The 27,646-nt window shown below is 42.4% G+C and overlaps 1 protein-coding gene and 1 non-coding gene across 2 annotated transcripts in view; both read right to left on the bottom strand.

The window, feature by feature from the left end:
- ZC3H7A (zinc finger CCCH-type containing 7A) overlaps positions 1-11,828 on the bottom strand; it is a 34,694-nt gene extending 22,866 nt beyond the window's left edge. Inside the window, exons 1-2 of the mRNA XM_037151195.2 lie at positions 11,677-11,828; positions 887-988 (exon numbers count right to left, since the gene is read on the bottom strand). Coding sequence (XP_037007090.2) covers positions 887-954 — 68 coding nt within the window. The 5' untranslated portion in view covers positions 955-988; positions 11,677-11,828. The remainder of the gene's footprint in view (positions 1-886; positions 989-11,676) is intronic.
- A 10,044-nt stretch (positions 11,829-21,872) lies between these two features.
- LOC119053596 (U6 spliceosomal RNA) lies at positions 21,873-21,979 on the bottom strand. Its single transcript, XR_005083329.2, has one exon. It is a non-coding gene; the product is annotated as a U6 spliceosomal RNA (small nuclear RNA).
- Positions 21,980-27,646: the final 5,667 nt, after the last annotated feature.

Raw genomic sequence — 27,646 nt, 5'->3', positions numbered from 1 at the left:
CTCACATGTAACTGCAGTCATGAAAAAAACCTAAAATTATTCCTTTGTCTTTTCTTGACTACATACATTTTCTTCTCAAATCTACTACTATGAAAAGGCCTAATTCTTCACATGCCAAAAATGTTTTAAAATAGTACAGAACCACTAATCCTATCTGATCCAAAATCTACAGTATAAGGAGAAGACCATCTCCTTCCCAGGAAGAACAGAGATGACATCTTCATGGACACGTCCACCCAAGTCACAACTCTCTGTCACTGACATGCCTTACAAGGTCAGTTAGAGACTGAGCTTCTCAACAGAAACTTCTGATCACAAAAGCCTTATGTGTTGACAGATATTCATTTCCATTCATCAGAACTGTTCTCCCAAGATTAGGTTCAAATTCTTCAGTCTAACATTCTCAGGATCCTAAAAGATCTTGGCCCAGAAATCAGTGACAGTATGATCCATTTTAAAACACAAAGAAATCAAATGTACAAAAGCAAAATCTATTGCTGGAACAAAATAACAATTTCTAACCCAAATTAGTGGGACTTAATGATATATGACTAAAGATTTCCTAATCTGTGCAAAATGTAGAGCCATATAAAAGAGTCAGGCCCTGACTGTGTGACTCAGTTGACTGGAGCATCGTCCCATGCACCAAAAAGGTTGTGGGTTCGGTTTCCAGCCAGGGTGCACGCCTGGGCTGCTAGTTAGAGCCTTGTCAGGGTGCGTGCAGGGAGGGGCAGGGGAGCAGCCAGTCCATGTTTCTCTCTCTCCCCACTCTGCCCACCGGTCTCTCTCCCTAAGGTCAGTGAACATAACCTTGGGTGAAAATTTTAAAAAAATTTTTTTTTAATTTAGTAGGGGATGAGAACACAGGTATTCATTAAGTTCTTACTGTATAAACTGTAGCCCTTCCTTAATGTTCTGCTGCCTTTTTCTTCTCTCCTCAGACACGCTGGACATGTTACCCCGCACATTCACTCTCTAAGTGAGCAGTCTGAAAAGAAAGAACACACAAAATTACATCAGGCATCCCAGCTGAAACACCCCTCATTTGAGGTCTTGTCACATCATTTGTTGTGGACATGTCCGTCTATGCTGACTTGACGTTTAGGCCCCCAAAGCCAAGAACTGTCTCTGGGTTATCTGGGTGGCCCCACTGTCCAGCTCACACAGCATAACATCTTCATGTTCCTTTAGGTTAAACATCCATGCAGATTTTGAAGGCTCCTCCAAAATAATCTCCATGAAAAAGCCATTTCTCTCCTCCCCGCTTTTCTCCTCGCCTCCAACTTCAGGTTTTGTTGCTTCCCTTCCCATGCGTACACGTAGGCTGCCACTAGAACAGTCCAGCCTTGTTTTGCTTCTGGACACTCTCCAGAAGTGAAAGGTTTCACATCCGCTTGCCTCCGAGGGAGGCTGACTTCCTTGTGGGCACACTCTAAACCTTTACACTTATTTTGTTACAAAAACTCCTGAAATAAGGCCCTGGCTGGTTTAGCTCAGTAGATTGAGCACAGGCCTGTGAATCAGAGGATCGAGGTTTGATTCTCGGTCAGGGCACATGCCTGGGTTGCAGGCTGGTTCCCTGCGGGCAAGTTCCCAGCAGGGGACGCATGAAAGGCAACCATACATTGATGTTTCTCTCCCTTTCTCCTTCCCCTCTGAGGATAAATAAAAAAATTAAAAACAAAAAAACTTCTGAAATAATCCTTGTTGACACAACTGATAAATGTTCCAACTGGAAGGTTAAAAGTTTGCCTTCCATGAAACATTGGCAAACGTCACTGTGTGTCATTGTGGTTGGTATCTAACCCCACTAATAGTAGGCAGTTCCCAGCAAGTTAAAGGAGGACCACAGGGACAAGATCTTCGATAAAAGGGTTTCTCAAGCTCAGCAGCTGGGGAGAGATGTGGGCCGTCCTGTGCATGCAGGATGTTAGCAGCATCCCTGGTCTCCACCCACCAGATGCCAGTAGCATGCCCTCCCCCATCCTTTTCGATAACCAAAAATATCCCCAGATGCTGTTTAAGGTCCAGGGGCGGGAAGGAGAGGGTGAGGCACATCACCCGGGGACGAGAACCACTGAGATCTAAGCCTAAGAACATATCTTACCACATAAACCATGTATTTGGACCCATGTGACAGAGAAACTGCACCCATGTTTCAAATACATAGCTGAAGTTTTTAGTTTCATTATTGCTTACCACTGTAGTTTTATCTGTGAGTCTGCTCTTTCAAAGTGCAGAGGCGAGGATGGAGGTTGGAATGCCCCGAAGGCTGACAAATGGTGCAAATTTTATTTTTGTCTTTAAAAAACTGTCAGGTCTAAATATTTCAATCTCATACTTAAAAGCTGTACTTAACTGAAGTGTTCACATGTGAAAGGATATGACATCTGGAATTTGTCTGAAAATGCTCCAGCAAATAAAAAGGGGGCGGGGGTGGGGATGAAACGGCAGAACACTGATAACCAGGGAGCGTGCAAGGCTTTTTTCAAATACGCTCTCTAGTTTGTAAGTTTGAACTTTTCCAAAATGAAAAGTTGGAAAAGCCTGTTACACTGAAGTAGAATGGCATTACTCCTGAAATCTGTGTCTAAGATAGTCTGGTCTAAAAAAAGGATGAATGGGCAGAAATGAAACAAGAGGCCAAAAATACAGGTAACTGTCCCTGCTGGACAATGGGGAGGAATGTGGGGTTAGTTCTACCCTCCTACTGGTACAGGTCTGACCATTTCCATGATAAAAAAATTAATCCATACTTGTATGTACAAAGTTATTTAAGGAGGCAGTATTTGTAAGAGAACTAAGACTGCAAGTTAGTACCTATCAAAAAGAAAATGGGAACAGATGGTGCCGGGGGGAAAAGAAGAGGCAAGGAGCAACCCCCACGATACGACTCAGTTTTCTGTTTGTTTGGTTTTTTGTTTAAAAAAAAATTTCCAATCCACATGGAATTACAGAAAACTATAGCAGCCAAGGAATAGGTGGGACACTGTCTTTTCACTGAATTCCATTAAAATATTTTTTGAATTACCTCTGGAAAAAATAAAGTATTAAAAAAAGCGCCTATGTAGCCTCTGAACCCTTCCTTGGAAAGATGACTTTAGGGACCACCACGGTTTTTTCCCCCCTATTTTATTTAAAGCAGGGCCAACTCAGAGTCAGAACTTGAGAACTCAGAGGCACCCAGACAGAGCAGCACTTGCTGTTCACGGAAGTCAAGCCCGAAGGACCGGGACGAAAGCAAAGAACTGCTGCTCCCTCTCTTCAGGGAAGAGCATACTTTCTCCCCGCCTCTGTCCAGCCCAGGTGGTTCACTAAAGAGTAAACCTGTTGGCTAACAAGGGACGCTTGGGTAATTCCCCAGAAAGTGCAGGAAAACCTTGAACCTGGACCTCTAGGGACAAAGAGTAGGTGACAAAGAGCTGACAACTCAAATGCGTAAGAGGAAATCAGACGTGGACTTTTAATAGCATGAAATATATGCCTCCTTTAATGTTTAAAGGTTTAAGAGCATAATATTAGGTGACATTTAAACATATGACAGAACTGTAACTTTTTCCCAAAATTTTATTATGAAAATTTTTACACTCGGTAAAGTTAAAAAAATTTTCACAATGCATACAATATACCTACAAGGTACCTACATTACACAATATTTTTGAAAGATTTTATTTATTTTTAGAGAGAGGGGAGAGGAGAAAGGAGAGAATCATCAATGTGAGAGAGACCCTGATCAACTGCCTTTTGCATATACCCCAGCCAGGGACCAAACCCAAAACCTAGGCATGTGTCCTGACCAGGAACTGAACCACTGACCCTTCACTTGTGGAACAATGCCCAATCAACTGAGCCACGCTGGCCAGGGCGACAATTAGTATTTTTGCTATGTTGATCACATCTGCTGTCTTTATCCACCTGCCCACCCTTTCATCAACCCACATTATTTTGGTAAATTGCAAAATGAGTTATATTTAATTCATCAATTACAATTCATGGCTACAGCATACATATCATAACCTAGAGTTCAACATTTGTTTCGGTTTCTTATTGTAAAATGCACCAATTTTAAGGACAGTTTTGACACTCATGTAGCCCAGACCCCAATCGCGATGCAGACCATTATTTGGTAACCACTCTTCTCGCCCCTTCCACAGCCCACCCCTGGCCCACCCCCTGCCCCACCCCCAACCCCAGGCAACCAATGGTCTGATTTTTTTCAACACATACTAGTTTTACTTGTGAAATAAGCCTCCCCCACCTCCCATTTTGGACGAAAGAAAAAGATCTATGTTTTACACACCATTTTATTTTGGGGATCAAGTTAAAATCCAGCCTCGATTTTAAAGAAAGAATTTGATAAAGTTAATCCACAGCTACTTTCCTTTTTCAAACTCGGCAGCACATGACAGGTGTCCACTTCCTTCCTGAACAGGAATTCTACCTCCAGCTGCCCTCTACACACGGAGCCCTGGGGCTTCATCAGAACTGCTTCCCTGCCCCAGCGCACTCCCCCTCAGGGACGGCCCACACTGCCCAGGTGTTAAAGATCCTCATCTAGGGCCCAGACACTCCGCAGTCCAGCCCCAGGCAGAGCTGGACACCCTCTACTGATGTGACAGTCACATCTGGGTGTCCCACAGACATCACAACCTGTTTTAAAAGTAGTACTTTAATATTATGACAATGAAAGGTCTCCTCCTGACCCTGTCACTCAACCGCCCATTTGCCTTTCCGGAGGGCAATCGACTGTTGTCATCCAGTCTCTCCTGTGACCTGACAGAGACAGTCTGTGGACCAATACTGAGTCTTGATTGTGGCGGCGGGTACAGGACTCCATCTGTGCACACACACGAGTGCACGTCAGAACTGGTGAGGACCAAGTGAGGTCTGCACTGGTTAATGGTTATCCCAGCTTTCATATCACACTCCTTATATAAGATGGCACCACTGAAGGAAGCAGATGAAGGGCTCACTTTTGCAATTTCCTGGGAGTCTATAATTATTTCAAAACAAAAGTTAAAAATAGCCCATGCATTATGTTATTTTTCTTATACCTGCTGGGGCTCCTAACATGCTCTGCACCTTGCTTTTTTCATAGAGCACCTAACTTAGAAGGTAATTCCATATCAGTACCTACAAAGCTGCTTTATCTGTAACAGCAACGTAGCCTGCTACAGAATATGGTTGGAACATAACTTCGCCAGGTCCCTAGTGACAGACATTTTGGTTGTTTCCAATCTCGAACACTCACCAGACACACAGGACATTTCACATATGTGTATCCTCGAGTTTTCTCTCTAAGGTAAAGGGTGTACGTATGTCTTTATTTTGGCAGCTACTGCCAAGTTATACCAAACGACCCTGCCCAGAAACAGTGACTGAGGGCGGCTGCTTCACAGCTTCACCTGCAATCATCGAATGTTTTCATCTTTGTCAACCAGGAGGTGAGAAATAGCGGGACTGGGTGGTGGGTTCTGTTCCTGCCTTTTCATCATCAGTAAGGCTGAACACCTTTTCATATTTAGGAGCCACCGGTATTCCCTCTTCTGTGAATTTCATTTGCTCAGATCCTTTGCCATCCTTCTTCCAGGCTGACCTTTTATTTATGGAAGCTCTTTATATGTGGAGGCAAGTAGTATTTTGTGATATTACTATTATTTTCCTCAAGTTGATACCAATCTTTTTGACTTGGGTTAAGATACTTATTGAAGTTATATTTTCAAGTAGCTAAATTTAGCAGTACTTTTTTTTATGGCTTCTGGATTTTGACATACTCAGAACCACTCTGAGATTATAAAATAATTATCCATGTTTTCTTCTAGTACTCGTATTCTTTCATTAAACACACATATATATATACATATATATAAATACACTTTTTAAAGATTTTACTTCTTTATCTTTAGAGAGGAAGGGAAGGAGAGGAGAGAAACATCAATGTGTGGTTGCCTCTCGTGAGTCCCCTGCCGGGAACTGGCCTGCAACCCAGGCATGTGCCCTGACTGGGAATCAAACTGTGATCGTGTGGTTCGCAGGCCCATGCTCAATCCACTGAGCTATGCCAGGCAGGGCTAAACATATATATTTTTTAAAAAATCAATCCACCAGTTTATGGAAGGAGTGATACAGACATAGACAGTCTGCCCCCCACAAATAGCTACCCAGTTGCCCAAACGTCATTTACAAAAAGACCCTCTATTCTACAACAATATGTTCAAGGCCACCTTTATCATGTAAGAAATTCTGGGTCTGTTTGTGGCTTTTATTCAGCATGTCTACTTGAATGGCTCTAATCCTCTACCCTCCTCCCAATCCTAACCCTTTGCCCAATCTTAACCCTGTCAGTAATGAAACCGCCTTCTGGCCAGTTGCTCCAACCAGAAACCTGGCGTTATACTCTTCTTTCTCTCACATTCCACAACCAAAAAATCCAGTGACAAAGCCTGTCAGAGACACCATCAAAATAGGTGCAGGGCATCCCAAATCTGGCCACTCACAACCGCCTTGCGTGAGTCACACTGTCTCATCTGAATGTCCCGAATGTCGCAAACTTCCTCCTTTCTCGGCCTCTGTTGTCAGCTCCAGGCCTCTCCACTGCCCCTCCCCCATTCATTTCCTATACTAAACTAAAAGGAATGCTCTTTTAAAAACAGAAATTGGTTATTACAGCCATGCCTAAAATCCTGCAACGGCTTGCCTAAGCACTTAGAAGAAAACCTACATTCCTGACCTTGACCTACCAGATCTGGGAGGGACTAACCTCCCAACACTTTCTTCACGACATCCTCACCCAGACAGACTTACTCCAGGCTGGCCTTCAGCATGTTCCTAAAATAAGGGCTCTGTGCTTCTGGGCCATTGTGCTTGCTGTTCCCTCTGCCCATAACACACTTCCCGGGTCTGTAGAGCTGGCTCCTATTCATCCTGGAGTCTTGGCTTAAAAGTCACCTTTAAAGGCCTTCCCTTACCACCCTAAACTGTCACCACATCCCACTCGGGCCACATTATTCACTTCAAAAGGTACCTTGCCTTTCTGAGTCCTGATTGTATCACAATGGCTGGGACCAGGTCAATGAATACTTGAATGGAAGAATAAATGCAAAGCTGAGGCCCCAGAGTTAAAACCTGTTACAAACTTTTCACAAAAAGGCAAGCTCCAGAAAGGGGGGTGCCTGCGAGGAAATGAGTGGACAGAAGCAGAGCTCGCTATCGCTATAGGCCATTCTGCCCCCAACCTTGTAGAGAAACAAGTTGGGGAGTAAATCAACTAGAGACAGAGAGAAAAAACCTGAAACCATAAGACTCTTGAAGCAGTGCAGTGGTGCAGGGGAAAAGCAAGCCAGACCCACCTGCTTCTCTTTAAATGAAAAGGAAATGGTGTGTGAGGGGGGAGACCTGGGAAGCTTTCAACAGTACATTTTAAAGCAAGAAATTCAACTATATATGAATTTCATTAAATTAACTAAACTCCTGCAAGATGGAACACCATCTTTCTAGAACCAGCTGATATTTAAATTGTTACTCATTCTAAAGTTGCACGTAAGAACAAAAAGTACCCTGGATTTTCATCATAATTTTTTTAGGTATCTGCTCGGGCCTTTGGGGTAAAACTCATTAGACTAAAGTCTAGTACAATGTACAGAGCTGGTAACTGGACAATGTACCCATTCCCACGAAATCTTGGCCTTCCATGATAACTTTAGAAAGTACCTTTCATTAACAGAAGACACCAAGGTAAGTGAAATATGACTGCAGCAAATGGCACAGACAGAAATCATAGCTAACCCTTGGTGCGCTTACTGCATGCCAAGCACTCTTCTTTTTAAAAAATATTTTATTTATTTATTTTTAGAGAGGGGGAAGGGAAGGAAAAAGAGTGGGAGAGAAACATCAGTGTGTGTTTGCCTCTCATGAATGAGTCCCTTAACTGGGGACCTGGCCTGCAACCCAAGCATGTGCCCTGACTGGGAATCGAACCAGCAACCCTTTGCTTCACAGGCCCGTGCTCAATCCACTGAGCTACACCAGTCAGGGCAAGCACTATTCTAGGTGCTTTATGTGTATTAAGTCATTTAATCCTCATAATAACCTTAAAACATAGATCCAATGAGGAAACTGAAGTGACACAAGCAGTCCAGGATAACACAACTACCAAGTGACAGAGCCAGATTTCAAAGCCAGTCCAAGCCTGAACACACCCACCACACTCTTGCAATGTAAGAACCGGTGCCACCTGGAGGAGAAGGAGCATGTCTGAGTTGGCACTGGGCTGGGCTCTCCAAGACTACAGCTCTGACAGACAGGTGGGTACGTGAACTCACTGAAGAGGAACAAAATACATGCCTGAACACAAAGTGTCGTACGTGTTCAAGGGACATAATTTAAAGCAATTTAGACAAAGCAGAGAGTGCGCACAGGAATGCACTGAACACAGCGAGTCCACTCCAGGGAAAATCTTTACGTGGAAATTGGCTCTGCCCTTACCATAATGTATTTAGATACAAGGAAAAATATTACAGGTCCTTATTTACAAGATGTTCTAACACAGGACCAGAGAAAGTGCCCCAGGGAACATGGAACTGTGCTTGTATTTTTGCCTTAAAAGGTATTCCTTAATTTCAAGTGAAAATTGTAATTACTAATCTGCATCAGACCCAAGCTTCTGTGTAATGGTATAAACAAGCAAGCAAACAAATAAAAAGTAGTCATTAGCTCACTCTGGTTACACTTACAAAAAAGCATATGGATACAAAATAACCCTCCTGACTATAAACCCAAGCAATGAAACATCATTACAGATGGCCTGCCACTTTCTTGAAACTCTGTCTCTCGTACTGGATACTTTATGAGGCAATTTTTCCCTTTCACTGAAAAGGAAAAGGTGGTGATAGAAACTGTGCTAAACATCAGAAAAGTAATTTCATATTTTTGCAACCCCCCCAGACTTTCATTTTGAAATCGCTGTCAGATACATATGACAACGGTCTCCTACAGTGCCCAGGCCTGCTAAGGAACAGGGCACATCTCACCCCATACAACAACTCTGTATGGGAGGAATCAACAAAAAAGTGAAGTCTTTAAGATACACAGTTTGCCAAGAGTCATGCGTACTGTGGGTGACAGGCCCAAGGACTGCATATGAAGTCTTCCCAAAGGCCAATTAATATCTTTTCCAAATTCAGGAGGCTCTAATATACAAAGGCTCTATTTTTACAATTATTATTATTTAAGTAGAAAAATTGCTGCCTCTCTGGTACTTGTTCCAGTACACAGTTCCTGGGGCTAAACAAGGTATGGGAAATTAATGAATATTAATTAACTAAACATGTTGCTAAACTCATAACAAAATTTAAAAAGCAAATTTCTTGTTGGGACAAAACGTCGTAAGGATAAGTAAGCTTGTTTCTTTACAGCAAAGAATATCACCTCACTTAATAAGGCAGTGTTTGTGTGTCTGTCGGTCCCTCTCTGCCTCTCTGAATTGAAACATGTATTACCACATCAATTTTTAAACTGCTGGATTCATATTTTAATATTTCTCCCATCTACAAATATTTTCCAAATGTTTTTTTCTTAATTTAGAAACATCTCATGCTTCAGAGAAAACAAATTTTACATCCAATCCTAAAATTCTGGAGTATTTTCATTAAATCAAAACACTTCAAGACAGAAACTAGAAAACAAGTTTCCACACTTCACACTTATTCTAGAAAGCCCATTCTAGAGGGAGGCAACAGGATACAGACATCTTTTGTTTCTACCTAGTCCTTTACTGGAAAGCACAAAACCTTCCAGCAGTCACTGTTACCATTCCTAGATCTGAGAGTCCATCCTCATTCTCTCCCATGTACGGCACTGATTCAGCTCACCCAAATTGGCAGGTTTTAAAATCAATAAAAAAATATAGAATTGTGGTAGAATACAGCTGACAACCACCATTTTTGTGGGTACAAATGGACTCTATCTGAGGAATGAGAAGGTCAGAGCAGGGCGAGCCAGCCCCCAAGCCAAAGTCACAGTGACTTGGAGGAAGGCAGGAGCTCCTCAGTTTATCTCCGTGGCAGAGGCCCTGAAGACTAACATGCTCTCTCAGCAGAACACATGAAAACAGTGCACATATTCAGCCTCCATAACTCATGATTTGGTTCTGAGTCGAACCTTTTATGACTATTTCCGGACTCTAGTACACAGCAGACACAGCAAGAAAAATCTTCAAGAAAATTCTGTCCATGAACTTGAATTATTCTGCGTATTAGGACAAGATCTCATTATGCAATCAGCAGAACAGTTCAATTCCACTGTGGGAGAGAAGAAAAAGGCAGGGGGTTCCTGGAGCACTTATAGGAGAGGAGTCCACCTGCCATCAGAGAAGCAGGACAGGATAAGCAAATGGCACAGGCTCCCAGCCACTCCTGCCCCCATTCACTGGCTCTGTTTGACAGAAATATAATGCAAGCCACATATCTAATTTTAAATTTTCAAGCAGCCACATTAACAGAAGTAAAAGGAAGCTGGTGACACTTTTAATATACTTTAGCTAACGCAACATATTCAAAATATTATCAACATGTATTATTTAAGCATGAAAATATTATACATGAGATGTTTTACTTCCCCCCCCCCCGTAGTAAGTGTTTAAACTCAGGTGTGTTGTCTTTTTCACCAGAATTTGGTCCACCCACGTTGTAAGTGGCCAAATTCCAGTAGCCACCTTGCAGGGCAGCGAAGGTCCAGTCCAAGCAGCTCATCGCTCTTAAAATACCTAAGGCAGGTGCCTTCTTTCACTCCTAATCATGACGGAACAGAAAGAAAAAAAACAACCCCAACGACCGATAAAAGTCACCCAATCAGGGCGCAGGCGCAACTCTCTCGGGCCCAGCCAGCGCTTTTCAGCTTGACCACACCCCTGCAATGACCATCCCCGACAGGAAATTCACGTTAATGGCAACTGACAGGTCCTCGTTCTTTAAGGGTGGATTAAAGACACCTAAAACGGGGCAGTTTCCGCATCCACAATAAAGACAAGAAGCCAGTAGTTGCGCCTCCCCGATGTATGTCCCGCGCAAAAAAAAAAAAAAAAAAAAGGTATTAACCCAAAATAAATAAACTACGCACTCGGCGTGCATTCTTCCCGCCCCTAAATCCAAGATATTGAACTAGGGGAGCCGCGACCACTGGACTAGACACACATAATGGGAAAAATTTATTTTTGGTTCAATACCCAGAGAGGAGGTACCTGGCGAACGGAAATGCATGCAGGCATGGGATGGAAGAGAGAAGCAGCCCTTCTCGCCCAGTTCCCGGGGCCGCGCCCCAGGCTGAGCGCCCCCCCCCCAACCCCCAACGCCCCGAATGAGAAGGGAAGGGGAGGGAACCCCGGGGACCCCGCGCGCGCCCATGTCCGCCCCGCAACCCGTAGCCCGAGCGGGAGCGCGCACCCGGTGCTTCCCCACCCGCGTAGGCCCTTTGTGGCGGAGCGCCCGCGGCCTCCGGCCCCCTCTGTGCTGCCTCGGGGCGCCGGACCGGCCACCCCTCCCCCGCCCGGGCCCGTTAGCGGCCGCGAGCGAGTGCGAGGCGGCAGCGGGCGCGCGCCGGGCGGGGGCGGCGCGTGGGGGAGGGGCGGCGCTCGGGCTCAGCAGAGGGTGGGGGTGCGGCGCCCCGGCGGTGCCCGCTTACCTGTGGAAATGGGCGCGCCGGCCAGCGGGCGGGTAAGGCGGCAGCAGCACGAAAGGGAACGGGCGGCAGCAGTGATAGTGGCGGTGGCTGCCCCGGCGCTTGCTCGCAGCTTCCCTCCGTGATCGTTGGCGGCGACGGCTCCCCTGCGCCCTCGCAGCGCCCTCTGGCGGCGGGAGGCCGCGCGCGCCGCCCAGGAGACACCGCTATTGGCTGCTCCCGCGAGCGTCGGGGCCTGGGTTGTCCCCGGCGCCACGTCGGGCCGGGCGGGGACAGCGGACCTGGGACTGGCCCTGGTGGTAGCGACCCTCGGCTCAGCCGATCGCGGGCCTGTCTCAGAAACGAGCCTGCGGTCAGCCTCCGCCAGGGCCAGCAGACTGAGCCGATAAAGAAGACAGGTCGTGCCCGGGACACCCTAATACTGCTAACTGCTGGGGAGTGCATGCATCATTCAAATTCATATGCGACTTGTGCCATTTTTTCCTAGTCAGCGGCTCTGGGGTTAGAACTGCGTCTAGCAGGGAACTAACCCAGTTTCGGGTATCAGGGAGTCTTCCCAGAGAGACTATTTAGAAAGTACTATTTAGTGTTTCCTACTCGGTTAGTAACTCCGTGAAACCTCAAAACAACCATTATTGTCCCCCTTCCTACAGATGAGAGGGAGCATGGAGTTTAGTGGCAGCTCTGGGATGGAGAGACAGCCTCCGTGACCCTCGGATGGCCTGGCTCTTTGTCCTCTAAGTCCCAGCCCAAATGCCACGTCTTCCACCTATATTTTCAACAGTCAGGTGCCCCTGGGGACAGGACCCTCACTGTGCTCTGGGACTCAGCAGTAGGTAAGGCAGAGTCCCTGCCCCATGAATGGATGTGGAATGGGGGTGTGGACCAAAAGGACACAAAAAAGACCATTTGGGGCAGTGAAAACCAAAGCAACTAAAGCAGGGTGATGTGACAGTGATCAAAGGGCTGAAGGGGGAAGAGGAGATGCTGCAGGGGAAGCCTCTAAGAATAACAGCAGAGCTGAGATGGGAAAAACATATGCAAAGACCCTGAGGCTGGAGTTCGTTGTCTGGAGAACAGGAAAGGCCTACATGGCAGGTGTCTGCAAGGGGAGAAAGGTCTGAAAGGCAGAGAGGGGCATGATTTGGAATTTGTAGTTTGCTCTGTGTGACATAGGAGTTACTCACTGACTAGTCTGAAGTGGAAATACCTTGATCTGGTTTACATTCTAGAAAGTTCTCTACTGTGTAGAGACTGAGCTGTAGGAAGCACAAGAGGAGGAGCAGGGAGACTAAGCTAGGTGGCTCTTATAGTGGTCCAGGTGATGTAGGTTTACAAACCAGGTGCATCATTCTGCTTGGGCTGTTATGACAATACCAAAGACCTGTCAGCTTAAGTAAGAATTTATTTCCTCACAGTTCTGGAGGCTGCAAGTCCAAAGTCAAGGTGTAGGCAGGGTTGGCTCCTGGTGACATCTCTCTCCTTGGCTTACAGATGGCCACCTTCCTACTGTGTCCTCACACTGTCTTTATTCTTCTGAACGCAGCCATCCCTGGTGTCTCTCTTCTTATAAGAAAAACCATCATAGTGGTTTAGGACCCCACCCTTATGACCTCATTTAATTTCAGGACTTTTATAAAGGCCCTATCTGCAGATACAATCATATCAGAGGTTAGGGCTTCAACATAAGAATTCAAAGGGGACACAATTCAGTCCATTAACACTAGGGAAGTGGTGTGGCAAACATTCTTGGAGAGCTGATAGGGCTGTGACCTTAGGGAAGACCCCTCTAGGGAGAGATTCTTCTCCTGACCAGAGATTGCTCATCACTCAAGTCTCAGCTCAAATGCCTTCTCTTGGAAAGGCCTTCTTTGACAGCCCATCAAGAAGTGCTTGTTAACATAGTACTCAACTTGGTCTTCTTTTAATCAGCCATGGCTATCTGGAATGACCGCATTTAATCATTTGGGTACTTTTTAAAAAAGATGTTACATATTTATTTTTAGAGAGCAGGGAAGGGAGGGTGAAAGAGAGGGAGAAGAACATCAATATGCAGGAGAAACATTGGTTGGTTGCCTCTTGCACAAACTGGCCTGCAACCCAGGCATGTACCCTGACAGGGGATCAAACCAGCAAACTTCTGGTTCACAGGCTGGCACTCAGTCCACTGAGCCACACTAGTTGAGCTGAGTCAGTATTTAAAGTGACTTCTGGTTGCCCTGAATTTCCTTTTAGCTGGGCACTAAATTAGGTATCTCAGTGAAAAGAACCCCCTGTCCTAGCGCTTATCTGGAACTTTGGGGGTGGTTTCTCCTTGGGCCATGGGGTCTTTGGACAGCAGCTCCTTCACCTAGGCAGTAATAGCAGTGGTGGTTCTGTTTTATGTATGAAGTTTTCCATGATTCTCAGTTGAAACTGGCCTGCGAATATGACAAACATGTATTTTTTAATATGTGTTCACACCACAAGTTTCCTCCAAAGGAAGAAGATGTTCTTTATTGTTATAAATACCACACTCTCTCAAACTCCTCCAAATAAATACAATATGAATGTTATGGACTAAATGTTTGTGTTTCCTCACCCCAAATTTATATGTTGAAATCCTACCCATCAATGCGATAATACAGTATTAAGAGGTGGGCCTTTGGGAGATGATTAAGTGATGGAGGTGGAACCCTACTGAATGGGATTAGTGCCCTTTTAATAGGGACATGAGAGAGATGATTTCTCATGTGAGAACACAGCAAAAAGGTGGTCATCTGCAAGGCAAGAGGAAGGTCACCCCTAATACCACATCTTGATCTTGAACTTCCCATCCTCTAAAACTGATAAAAATAAACATTTGTTGCTTAAGCCATCCACTTTGTGGTATTCTGTTAGAGCAGCTCAAATGGACTAAGACAGTGAACATTTAAGATATAAGTAGTTGGTAAAAGAGATACCACAATGGTCAAAGGTGAGGGATTTTGGAGCCTGGGGAACACAGGTCAAGTCCCAACTCGCTTCTTCCCTATTCTGATGGTCTCGGCCAATTTCTTATATCTCAGAGTCTTGAGTTCATCACCTCTAAATGTGACTAGTCATTCCTCTGGCATGGTAAGGGGTGAGTAACATGTATGTAAAGCCACCTGGCAGAGAGGGTGTTCAATAGCCATTACCTTTCCCAAGAGGTTTTGACTAATGCATGGATTCAGCTTCCCAGCATAATATTTGGAGTGAGGAGGAATACCTGCACCCCCGAGGTTGTGAGGCACGCTCCCTGGTCTCTCAGGGAATTACTGCCTTCAGAGAAACTGGTTTTGAGGGGCATGATGAAAGGATGGCAGGTCTCTTAGGTGCGCTAAGGTGGAAAAACTGCTTGAGAGTCACTGGCTTAAAAATGGAGCGTAAGAAAGACACCCTCAGTCTTGGGGTCATTATCACAGTATTACCTACAAAACTGATTTGACCACAGGGACAGCCTCAAATAAGAGAGAATAATAAAAATGATCCATTTGAGAATATGACAAACCTGTGCAAAAAAAAAAAAAGGAAAACCTGTAATGATATAGCATTTAGAACATGAGAGATAAAATCTGTTTGCCAAATGACCACATGACACTTGGACAAGCCACATATGTGAAGTTTTGTCAGTACTCACATAGGAATCTGTGCTGGAACCTCAATGTGCATCATTAAAAAGTTTAGTATTAATACATTCCTTCTTGAATAATCAAGTGAGTTGAACAATCACTGTGAGTCACCTGGACTATACTTCTTCAAAATTATGCTTTGACAAAATGCTGAAGTGTAAGACAGTCACAAAATATTGACTGGATTCCCTTATTCGGCCTTGCAGCTTCCCTTCCACTTTCTCTTGGTATTTATCATATGCTCTTTAGCTTTGAAAAATGGCTTCTAAAATATTGGCCTATGGGATGTTTGCCTGGACATCAATTTACATATGTGGCTATCTGCAAGCTAGCTTCTAAACATTGTATAAAGCAAGAGAACTCTAATCATCGAAGAAAAAAGGATCAGATATGTAAATAATTTGGGAGATTATAAAATAGAGTTTGTATTATATTTGTCTGCATTTTTTTCCTAGTAATTCTTAGGAACTCTCCTGAAGGATACTATGCACATTGGTAGGAAAGCATTATCTTCTGAAGTGAGTTCCTTTGGTTCTCAGCCTGAATTTGGTACAAAGTTTAATGCCACAATGTGTCCCACAGTTCCCTGCTTATTATTTTGGGAGATTGCTTAAATATTCAACAAAAAGGGAAATAAGGGGTGGAGAGATTGAGCAAAAATGAAAAAGGACTCGTGGACATGGACAACAGTGTGGTGACTGCGGGGTGGGGTATAAGGGGAGTAAAGGGTAATGGGAAAAACATAATAAAGAATAAATTAATGTAAAATATTCAGAAAAAGAATTAGTCCAAGACCTAGTAGCTTCTGGACATCAAGGAGCATAAGAAATGAAGAGGGCTTCTGTCCCACACCCAGGTCCAATCCTTTTGCCTACTTCTTTCTGCCCTAAGTTGGGAATGTGTTCTGTCTTCTTCCATTCCATACCTATTCCAGTGGATTCTTCCTTCCCCTACTCTCTGATTATGAAGTTAATCCTGAACGTAATTCTTACTGCCTCCAGCATGTGGAATTTAAGCCACCTGGAATTAGTCTTTCTGGAATCATGGACAGAAGTCAGGGAGTTCCATTCATCCGTTCAACAGATATAAGGAGCAACTATATTCGGGGCAGTTTTCTGGATCCCAAAAGTCATGCATGGTTTCTACACTCAAGATGCTTAAAATTAGAGACTTCCACCAAGATGGAGGCGTAGGTGGAAACATTGTGCCTTCTTGCACAACCAAGTTTAAAGACAACAAAGTTTTAGTAAAAAAACACAGCCAAAACACAGAAAATTGAACTATACGAAAGTCTGACAACAACAAACTATTCAGCCAGACCAGTAAGAGGGGTGGAGCCAGCAGCAGAGTGGGGTCAGGCAGGAAAGATCCCCCATCCCAGGCACAGGCGGCGGTTGGCTGATCCCAGGTGTGGGGTAGTAATGGGTGGACCCAGTGTGGGCGCAAGGCAGCAGGCTGACTATGGTCACACATTCGCGCACAGATAAACCAGGCGAAGGAGCGAGCAGTGAGACAGACCTCACAGGCCCCAGCAGAAGCAGCAGAGGGCACCACTATTGCCCGACTTTGACCCCGCCCCCACATACAGTGTCACAACCAAGCAACCTGGGTCACCCCACCCTGGTGAACACCTAAGGCTCTGCTCCACATATGTAAGTAACAGGTGCGAACAGACCAAAACATGGCTTGAGAAGAACTCAGAGCCCCAGAGCCGATAAATCTAAGCAACGAAGAAATAGCCAAACCTTCAGATGCACAGTTCAAAACACTGGTGATCAGGATACTCACAAAACTGGTTGATTTTAGTCACAAATTAGAGGAACAAATGAAGGCTAAACTAATTGAAACGAAGGGAAATGCACAGGAAACCAATAGTGATGGAAAGGAAACTGGGGCTCAAATCAAGGGAGTGGACCAGAAGGAGGAAAAAAATCACCAAACAGAAAAATATGAAGAAACAAGAATTCAAAAAAATGAGGAGAGGCTTAGGAACTTCCAGGACATCTTTAAATGTTCAAACATCCGAATTATAGGGGTACCAGAAGGGGAATAGAAAGAGCAAGTGGAAAATTATTTGAACAAATAGTAAAGGAGAACTTCCCCAATCTGGCAAAGGCAATAGACTTCCAGGAAATCCAGGAAGCTCAGAGTCCCAAAGAAGGTGGACCCAAGAAGGAACACACCAAGGCACACCATCATTACATTAGCCAAGATTAAAATGAAGGAGAGAATCCTAGAAGCAGCAAGAGATAAGGGGACAGTTACCTACAAAGGAGTTCCCATCAGACTGTCAGCTGATTTCTCAAAAGAGACCTTACAGGCAAGAAGGGGCTGGAAAGAGGTATTCCAAGTCATGAAATCCAAAGACCTACAACCAAGATTGATTTATCCAGCAAAGCTTTCATTTAGAATGGAAGGACAGATAAAGTGCTTCTCAGATAAGGTCAAATTCAAGGAGTTCATCATCCTTATTATATGAAATGTTAAAGGGACTTACCTAAGAAAAAGAAGATAAAAAAGATGAACAGTGAAAGGACAGCAAACTCTCAGTTATTAAGAACCACAGCTAAAACAAAAACAAACTAAGAGGACAGGTAGATCAGGAGTAGAACCATAGAAATGAAAATCACATGGAGGATTAGCAATGGGAGTGGGAGGAGGAGAAGCAGGGAGAAGGTACAGAAAATAAGTAGCATAGATGGTAGGTAGAAAATAGATAGGGGGGAGGGCAAGAGTAGTAGGGGAAATATAGAATTTAAAGAACTTGAGACACGTGGTCATAAACTAAAGGGGGGGAATGGTGGCGGAGGGGTGTGCAGGGTGGAGGGGAATGAAGGGGGGAAATAGAACAATTGTAGTGGCATAATCAATAAAATATACTTAAAACATCAAAAATATCCTTAAAATTAAACATGCTGTTTCAAGATCCCCTCAGATGGGGTTTGGGAAATGGGCTACAGAACAGCAAAGAGCAAAAACACAGATTAAGGGAGCTTGGTCTGTTGGGATGTAAGGTCCAAGATCTTTCTCTTTTAACATGCAAGGTTGTTGGGTCATGTGTAAATGAGAATTAACATGAAACCAGAATTGAACTCATCTCTGACACTGTAGTTTAAAAGATGCTTATTGCCTTAAACAACACTGCTATGAGGCTTCCTCCTCTCCCCTCTGGGATATTTTTATTGATGAGAGATAGAGGGAGAGAGAGAGAGAGATAGACAGACAGACAGACATCGGTTGTCCCCCACATGCGCCCCAATCAGGGAGTGAACCCACAACCTAGGTATGTGCCCTGACGGGATTGAACCTGGAACATTTTGGTGCATGGGACAACACTCCAACCAACTGAGCCACCCAGCCAGGGCCAGGCTTCCTTTGACCCAATGAATCAATGGAAGTTTTTTTGCTAACTTAAAAAAACAAAATATGATCAAGAATAATAAATTTTACAGTCTTATATCCTTTGGCAGGGTGCCTAGGCTTATTAGGAAATTTGCTAAAACCATAAATATAAAAAATGCACATGTCCTCCCTTGAGTAATCACATGAATGTGTCCAAAAACATATCCAAAGCTATATTTCCTTCTGTGAACTTGATATAAAATGCACTTAGCAAGAATCTACATCTGCTGCTCTAGAATTATTTATAGCAAAATTTTACTTTTTCTTTTTTAAAAAAATTTAAGTATACGTTAGTGATTATGATATTACAGTTGTCCCATTTTTTTCTCCTCTTTATCCCCCTCCACTCTGTACTACCCCTCCCTCCAGCATTCCCTCCCTTAGTGCATGTCCATGGGTCACGCATATAAGTTCTTTGGCTTCTCCATTTCCTCTACTATTCTTAACCTCCCCCTGTCTATTTTGTACCTACCAATTATGCTTCTTATTCTCTGTACCTTTTTCCCCATTATTCCCCTACCCCCTTCCCACTGATCACCCTCCATGTGGTCTCCATTTCTGTGACTCTGTTCCTTTTCTTGTTGTTTGCTTAGTTTGTTCTTCTTTTTTGTTTTTTTAGATTCTGTTGTTGATAGTTATAAGTTTGTTGTCATTTTACTGTTCATAGTTTTGATCTTATTTTTCTTAGGTAAGTCCCTTTAACATTTCATATAATAAGGGCTTGGTAATGATGAACTCCTTTAACTTGACCTTATGTGGGAAGCACTTTATCTGCCCTTCCATTCTAAATGAAAGCTTTGCTGGATAGAGCAATCTTGGTTGTAGGTCTTTGGATTTCATGACTTGGAGTACTTCTTTCCAGCCCCTTCTTGCCTGTAAGGTGTCTTTTGAGAAATCAGCTGACAGTCTTATGGGCACTCCTTTGTAGGTAACTCCTTTCCTCTTGCTGCTTTTAAGATTCTCTCCTTTTCTTTAATCTTGGGTAATTTAATTAGGATGTATTTTGGTGTGTTTTTCCTTAGATCCAACTTCTTTGGGACTCTCCGGGCCTCTTGGACTTGCATGTCTAGTTTCTTCACCAGACTGGGGAAGTTTTTCTTCATTATTTTTTCAAATAAGTTTTCAATGTCTTGCTCTTCATCTTCTCCTTTTGGCACCCCTATGATTCAGATATTGGAATGCTTAAAGTTGTCCTGGAGGTTCCTAAGGAGAGCCTTGTTTTCCTGAATTCTTGTTTCTTCATTCTGCTCTGGTTGAATGTTTATTTCTTCCTTCTGTTCCAAATATTTGATTTGAGTCCAGGTTTCCTTCCCTTCACTGTTGGTTTCCTGTATATTTTTCTTCATTTTACTTTGCCTAGGCTTTACTTCTTCCTCTATTTTGTGACCATACTCAATCATTTCTTTGAGCATCCTGATTACCAGTGTTTTGAACTGTGCATCTTATAGGTTGGCTGTCTCCTCATCACTTAGGTCTTTTCTGGAGTTTTGATCTCTTCTTTCATTTGGGCCCTATTTATTTGTCTCAGTGTGCCTATTATGTTGTAAGGGGTGGAGCCTTAGGTATTTGCTAGGGTGGGGCAACCCACTTCCGGATGATGATGTATGTTGGGGAGGGGTCAGAGAGGGAATATGCCACTTACTTGGCTCTTGCCCTGCTTTCAGTCACTTCCCTCTCTTCCCACAAGCAGATTGTGCCCTTTGTGGTGCTGCCCTGGTCCTGATTCCAGGGTGGGTGGGCTTGTGTACATTCTAGGATCCTGTGGGCCCCTGTCGTGGATTCTCCTGTGAGGCTGGGAGTGTCTCTCATTGCCACAACCCTCACAGATTTTTATAGACAAAGGTTTTGAGACTTTAGTTACCTGGGCTGGAACTCTGGGTTGTGCTATCTGTCTCACTCTGCAGGTGTTCTTCCCAGCTTATCTGCATGTGAATGTGGGGATGTCTGGTCCCTTGCCCACCCTGGTCCACCAGCCACTGCCTTATCTCTCATTCTTTCTGCCCCAGCTTCCCATCTCTGCCCCTCCTACCAGTCTGGATGAATGTTTCTTTAATTCCTTGGTTGTTGGACTTCCATACAGTTTGATTTTCTGGCAGTTGTGGTTGTTTTTGTTTTTATTTATTTTTTCTTTTTTTTAAATTTAGTTATTTTTCAAGTACAGTTTTTTGTCTATTTCTCCCATCCCAGCCCCCCCCCCCGTGCTCCCCACCTCCCTCCCATTTCCACCACCCTTAGTTCTCGTCCCTGTGTCCTTCATATTTGTTCCTCCAAATCCCTCCCCTTTTCCCCCTTAAATTCCCTTCCCTCTCCCCTCTGGTCACTGTCCCCTTGTTCTCTATTTCAGTGTCTTTGTTTTTATTCTGCTTGCTTGTTTGTTTCGTTGTTTAGCTTCCTGTTAAAGGTGAGATCATATGGTATTTGTCTTTCAACCCCTGGCCTATTTCACTCAGCATAATGCTTTCCAGTTCCATCCATGTTGTTGCAAAGGGTAGGAGCTCCTTCTTTCTCTCTGCTGCAGAGAATTCCATTGTGTACATGTACCACAATTTTTTGATCCATTCATTTACTGATGGGCACCTAGGTTGCTTCCAACTCTTGGCTATTGTAAATTGTGCTGCTGTGAACATTGTGGTGCATAGGTTCTTTGAAATTGATGTTTTAGGATTCTTAGGATATAATCCTAGCAGTGGAATTGCTGGATCAAAAGGCAGGTTGATTTTTATTATTCTGAGAAAATTCCATACTGTTTTCCATAATGGTTGTACCAGTCTGCAATCCCACCAACAATGAACTAAGGACCCCTTTTCCCCACAACCTCTCCAACATTTGTTGTTGGTTGCTTTTTTTATGATAGCCATCCTGACCGGTGTAAAGTGATATCTCATTGTGGTTTTAATTTGCATCTCTCTGATAGCTAACGATATTGAGCATCTCTTCATGTGTCTCTGGATATTCTGTATGTCCTCCTTGGAGAAGTGTCTGTTCAAGTTCTTTTCCCATTTTTTAATTGGGTTAGATGTCTTCTTAGAGTGGAGTCGTGTAAGTTCTTTGTATGTTTTGGAGATTAAACCTTTGTCTGAGGTATCATTGGCAAATATGTTTTCCCATACAGTTGGTTGTCTTTTTAATTTAATACTGTTTTCTTTAGCCATGCAGAAGCTTTTTAAAAATATGGAACGTTTCACAAATTTGTGTATCATCCTTGCGCAGGGGCCATGCTAATCTTCTCTGTATTGTTCCAATTTTAGTATATGTGCTGCCGAAGCGATCACTGTTTTTTGTTTTTAAATTGGTTGTTATTTTTCTTTTGGTTGTGCGAGGAAGCAAAGCATATCTACCTATGCCTCCATCTTGGCTGAAAGTATATAGCAAAATTTTAAGTCAACATATTTTAAAGGCATTTGCAAAAAGGATGCCCTGGCTGGTGTAGCTCAGTGGCTGGAGTATGGGCTGTGAACCAAAGGGTTGCCAGTTCAATTCCCAGTCAGGGCACATGCCTGGGTTGCAGGCCAACTCCCCCAGTGGGGGCCACGTGTGAGGCAACCACACATTGATGTTTCTCTCCTTCTCTTTCTCCCTCCTTTCCTCTCTCTCTAAAAATAAATAAATAAATAATTTTTAAAAAAAGGAATAAATGTGAATACATTCTAAATCTAAATCATGGTAATGTTCTTGTACAATACATTTTAAATATTAATGTAAAAAAATTGAAAACCTAAGCCACCTTTGCTTCCTAACTCTTAGCATTCAATCCTTCAAGCATACTATTTAAGGCATGTGTGTTCATTGGAAGAGATGTTTCTGGAAGCATACCTGGCTGCAGGTGCTCATGTGCAGAGAACTAAATATCAGTGTGTGTGTGTGTGTGTGTGTGTGTGTGTGTGTGTGTGTGTGTGCTGTCCTTTGGAGGAAAAATTTTCAACCAAAATTTTTATATATTTCACACAAGTTTATTACAGGATAGATAAAATCTCCTGTTTCTTTTCTAGAATAAACACATATAACTAGATTTTAGAAATTCTGGCTTTGTAAGTGTTTTCCATGCTTCTCAATTTAACTGTTAATTTTCTCTATCTCATGTATACTATCAGTGGAGTCTACATTGCTTTTCTCAACTTTGATCAGGAAATTTTATCCATGGTACACATTACAGTAGCTTAGCATTTTTTTAAATAGATGGCCATCAAAGTCTATCAATGAAGTCCCTCTAACCAGGGTATCTATAGCTTAGTGATTCAGTTACCCTATGGAAAGCAGTTCTTTCTCAAGCATTTTACTAGTACTTTTTTAAAGGAGTTCATAAATATGGATGTCAGGAATTTTTTAGTTGCAAGTGGTCCTTAAGTAGTGAACTCTTCTTAAAGTAGGGTAATGCAGAAGCAAATTTGTGAGCTCATGTAACCTAACCATCCAGGCGAAGTTGGCCTCAGTGTCGCCAGAGCCTGTCATTCTCCGTTTGCCCACCCTGCTTTCCATTCCCAGGCAGGCCCTCCCTTTGTGGGGGCAAGACAGCTGTCAGCAGATGTCTCATGAGTTCATCTCGGCAACCCCTACAAAGATCTGCATTCAGAAAAATTCCCACACACACAAAATTCCTGCAGTGACTTTCACTGGGTCATATGACTACCCTGAATCAATCACTGAGGCCAGGGGAATGTTATACAATTGTGTGGTCATACAGTAATGTTGTACACAGTCGTGTCAGGCAGTGATGACTTGGGCTTGAATTATCTTCCACCTCTGGATCTGGGAAGACTGTCAACCCCACCAAGAAACAGGGAAGGGTGGTTCTTCCAAGAAAAAGTGCTGGTGCCTGAAGAAAGTTTTAAGCGAATTGCACATATGTCTAACATGGTGACTCTATTTCTCGTAAAAGAAAATAAACTGATCTTGGTCCTCTCCTGTTCAATCTCATTGACGTTTCTGGCTTCCACTGTCATTAACCCACTGATGGTTCTTGCATGTATATCTCTAGCCCAGATCACTCCTCTGAGCCTCAACCCTGTGTGGTTAACTGTCTGCTTAGCATCTCTTTTTGGAGATCTCAGAAGCATTTCCATTATAACGTGTGGAAAATTGAACTCAAGGTTTTCCCTGTCCCCCATGTGACACTTTCCTAGGAAAACTTTAATTTTCGAGAGTAGGTGAAGTCTGCCCAGCCGAGACATTCGGCAACTGACATACCTCCCTCTAAGAACTGGACGCAAGGGCAATGTTACATTTGTTTGCATATTATTTAATTCATGTTTGTCTCTCTCACTAGACTGTAAGCTCCATGAAAACAGAGGCTATTTCTCTTTCTCAATGTTGTACTCTGCAGTGACTAAAATACAGTTATTCAATAAATACTTTGACTACATTAGTATTTTTTGATGGATAGCTATTTACTGAGGAAAGTTTTCTGCTAGTATAAATACTGTCTAAAAAAGAGAGTTTACTAGTAAGAAGTTAATCCAAAGTCTAGCAGACCAGAAGGTTAATGGTAGGTGGAAAGAAGTTTAGGAATGTGTACGTGCTCCTTCATGACCACTGGTCTGCAACACAGAAATTCAAAAGGAAATGTAAAAGGCCGTCCTGCAAGACTTCTATGTAGCCTGCAGTCTCCTGGAAGATACACAAGTCAAAAAGAATGCATGTAACACTTTACGTTTAGTTTACTTTAGTTATGAAAAGCAAGCATTTATTAAGTATCAATCCATCTGTGGTGATTGAGATGTGGTTGGGAAGAAGTGATCAGCCCAGGAGGAAACAAAACACAAACTGATAAGATCGGAGAAAAGGCCAGGGAGCAAAATAGAGAAATAAGGAAGGGAGAGAAAACAATACGATGTTAGTGTCCAGGGAGCAAACTGTCCTTCAAGGAAGTGAAAGCTAAACCAAGTTCAATGTGTGCACAAACAAAAGTAGCACTTCTGGTGATAAAATTTTTGTTATGTGCTTTTTCCCACAATTAAAAAATACAAGCAGCTCTGAGGCAATTAAGTAAATTCTTTAAATGTTATGAAGTAAAATAGCTAAAATAGTGAGGAACTGTTCATTTTATAGATAAAAACCATTCATACTAAGAATCCACTTTGGAAAGCAAAAGACCCCAGAAAAATATTATAGATCGAAAACAAAAGTTAAGAGGAAGGATATGGAAATGTGAATTGCAACAAAAAAAATGAAGTGGATCTAAACAATCTCAATATGAAAAGATTAAAAAGTAAAAGTGTTGGGGGGGAAAAATGTAAAATGTTTTCCCTTTAGACTCTGGAAGCTTTACTTCAGAATATTCTGAGAGCACCCTGGTAACATTTGAAACCATCTGCTTTTATGCATCTTAACAACCCCAATCTAAGGAAAGGAGGTAACAGCTGACATACTCTTGGAAGTCAATAATTATTAAATAATAATTACATATATTACTCTATTAAAAAACTAATATATGGTCAGTGTAAACCATTATTAATATTTTGGCCTAAATTTCTATACTGAGTTATCACCAATCTCTTTCTGTAAGATTGGAACCAAAATGTCACATATAATAATAAACATTTAACCTAATTTATATTTTTATGTGTGTACACATACACTATAATGCAAACATTATTTTGTGGATACGATTGTGCACATTATAATTAACCAGGTTAAAATTAAAATTCTGACTTAGTGAACTTCAAATTAGGAAGGTTTTATTACATTGGCAGCAGACGATATCTTCCAGGCCTCTACCCTGGATGTCTTCTAGGTTACTGTTCACAGTGCTGTCCGTGGGCCAGCAGAACTGGCACTCTGAACTTGGCACAGACCTAATTCAGGCCTGGACTGGGGCCTGGGTTTCCCACTTCTTGTAAATACTTAGGCCATACCAGTACTATTGGTCCATGGACCACATTTTGAGAAGCAGGGTTCCTCTCTGGAATATCCCATTTGCTTTCCTTAAACTCTATTCATTTTCTTAACATTTTCTGTGTCTTCACCTCAAAAAGAGTGGAATATCAGAATTTCAAAATGCTCCCATTCAGAAAAAAAGAAAACCATGCTGAATGTGGCCGTTTAAAGATTACTTATTTTTTTAGGAAAGAAACAAATTTCTTTCCTTATGAGTGACAAGTCTTGTTCAGAGAAAAACAAAACAAAACAAAACAAAAACAAATTAAGAGGGCTATGGCAGGCCACTCGTGACATCGTGTGGCTGGTTGTTACCATTCCAATAGCAATTTGGGGATCCTTTTCAATGCAAAATCACAAAAACTGACATTGGCTTTTTTAAATTTCAATAGTCTGTTTAAAATATTGTTTTTTTTTTAAGATTTTATTTATTTATCTTTAGAGGGGAAGGGAAGGAGAGAGGGAGAGAAATATCAGTGTATGGTTGCCTCCCGTGTGTCCCCTACGGAGGACCCGGCCTGCAACCCAGGCATGCGCCCTGACTGGGAATCGAACCTTGATACTCTGGTTCACAGGCCCACACTCAATCTGATGAGCTACACCAGCCAGGGCTTAAAATATTGTTTAAAAAAATTTTTAACTTTTTATTTTGAAATAATTACAGATTCATAGGAGGTTGCTCAGAAACTTATAAGAAAGTCCCCTGTGCCTTTTCTTCAGCTTCTCCCAGTGTTAACATATTATATTGGTCGGCAAAAAGTTCATTTAGTTTTTTCCATATGGTGGCTCTAGTAGTGTGGAGTTGTCCATTACTTCATTCGAAACAATTTTGCTAGGTTTTATTGTGACAGCTGTCACATCAGCATGCACTAAAAAACGTATCAAAATGTATCAAAATGTATCAAAATAGGTGAATGTATCAAAATGTATCAAAAATGTATCAAAATAGGTGAATTTTTGTTCAATAGGTGAATTTTAATATTGAAAAAGGAAGAAATTATGCAACTTTTAAAGTATATTATGCTTTAGTATTTCAAGAAAGATAAAAACACAACTAAAATGCAAAAAAAGAGATTCATGCAGTGTATGGAGAATGTGCTCTGACTGATTGAGTGTGTCAAAGGTGGTTTGAGAAGTTTATTGATACTATTGACACTTTGGCCAAATAATTCTTTGCTGTGGGGCTGTCTTATGCATTGGAAGATGTTCGGCAGCACCCCTGGCCTCTACCCAGTAGAAGCCAATAGTGGGAGATAGCCGACATTCCTCAAAATATCCAAATCCATAAAGTTATTGGTGAAAATGAAAAATATGTCTTTTATTTTACAGAAAAATGTGACTGGATTTGGCCAACCCAACACTACTGAAGCCAAGAAACACATTATTCAGATTTCATGAGTTACGTGAGGACTCATTTGTGATGATGGTATTTTAAATTTTATTTTAATTATTTTATATTTTAATTAGCATTGGCATACAATATTATATTAATTTTAGGTATACAACATAATGATTAGATATTTATACAAATTATGCATGGTCACCTCAATAAGTCTAGTACCCATCTGACACCATAGATGCTTATGACAATATTACTGACTCTGTTCCCTGTACTGTACTTTACATTCCCATGACTATTTTTCTTCACCTTTTCCACCCACCCCCTAAGTCTCCCTGCCTTGAGCAACCTTACATTTATTCTCTGTATCTATGAGTCTGTTTTTGCTTTGCTAGTTCATTTATTTTGTTTTTTAGATTCCACGTATAAGTGAAATCATAAGGTATTTGTCTTTTTCTGTCTGTCTTATTTCACTTAGCCTAATACCCTCTAGGACTATCCATGTTGTTGCAAAGAAGATTTTGTTGTTTTTTAAAAAGAGATTTTACTTATACAGGAGCTAGTATAAAGGACACACGGACAACAACTAAGGGAGGTGGAAATAGGAGGGAGGTGGGGGGCACAGGAGGGTGGGCTGGGATGGGAGTAAAAGACATAATACTGTAGTTAAAAATAATTAAATAAAAATATTTATTATTAAAAAAGATTTTACTTATTTTTAGAGAGA

Source organism: Artibeus jamaicensis, unplaced genomic scaffold (assembly GCF_021234435.1).
Source record: "Artibeus jamaicensis isolate MK-2021 breed Jamaican fruit bat unplaced genomic scaffold, CSHL_Jam_final contig_729, whole genome shotgun sequence".
In the NCBI taxonomy this organism is placed as follows: Eukaryota; Metazoa; Chordata; class Mammalia; order Chiroptera; family Phyllostomidae; genus Artibeus; species Artibeus jamaicensis.
Note: the sequence above shows the minus strand (reverse complement) of the source record. Positions and strands in the feature narration are given on the sequence as shown.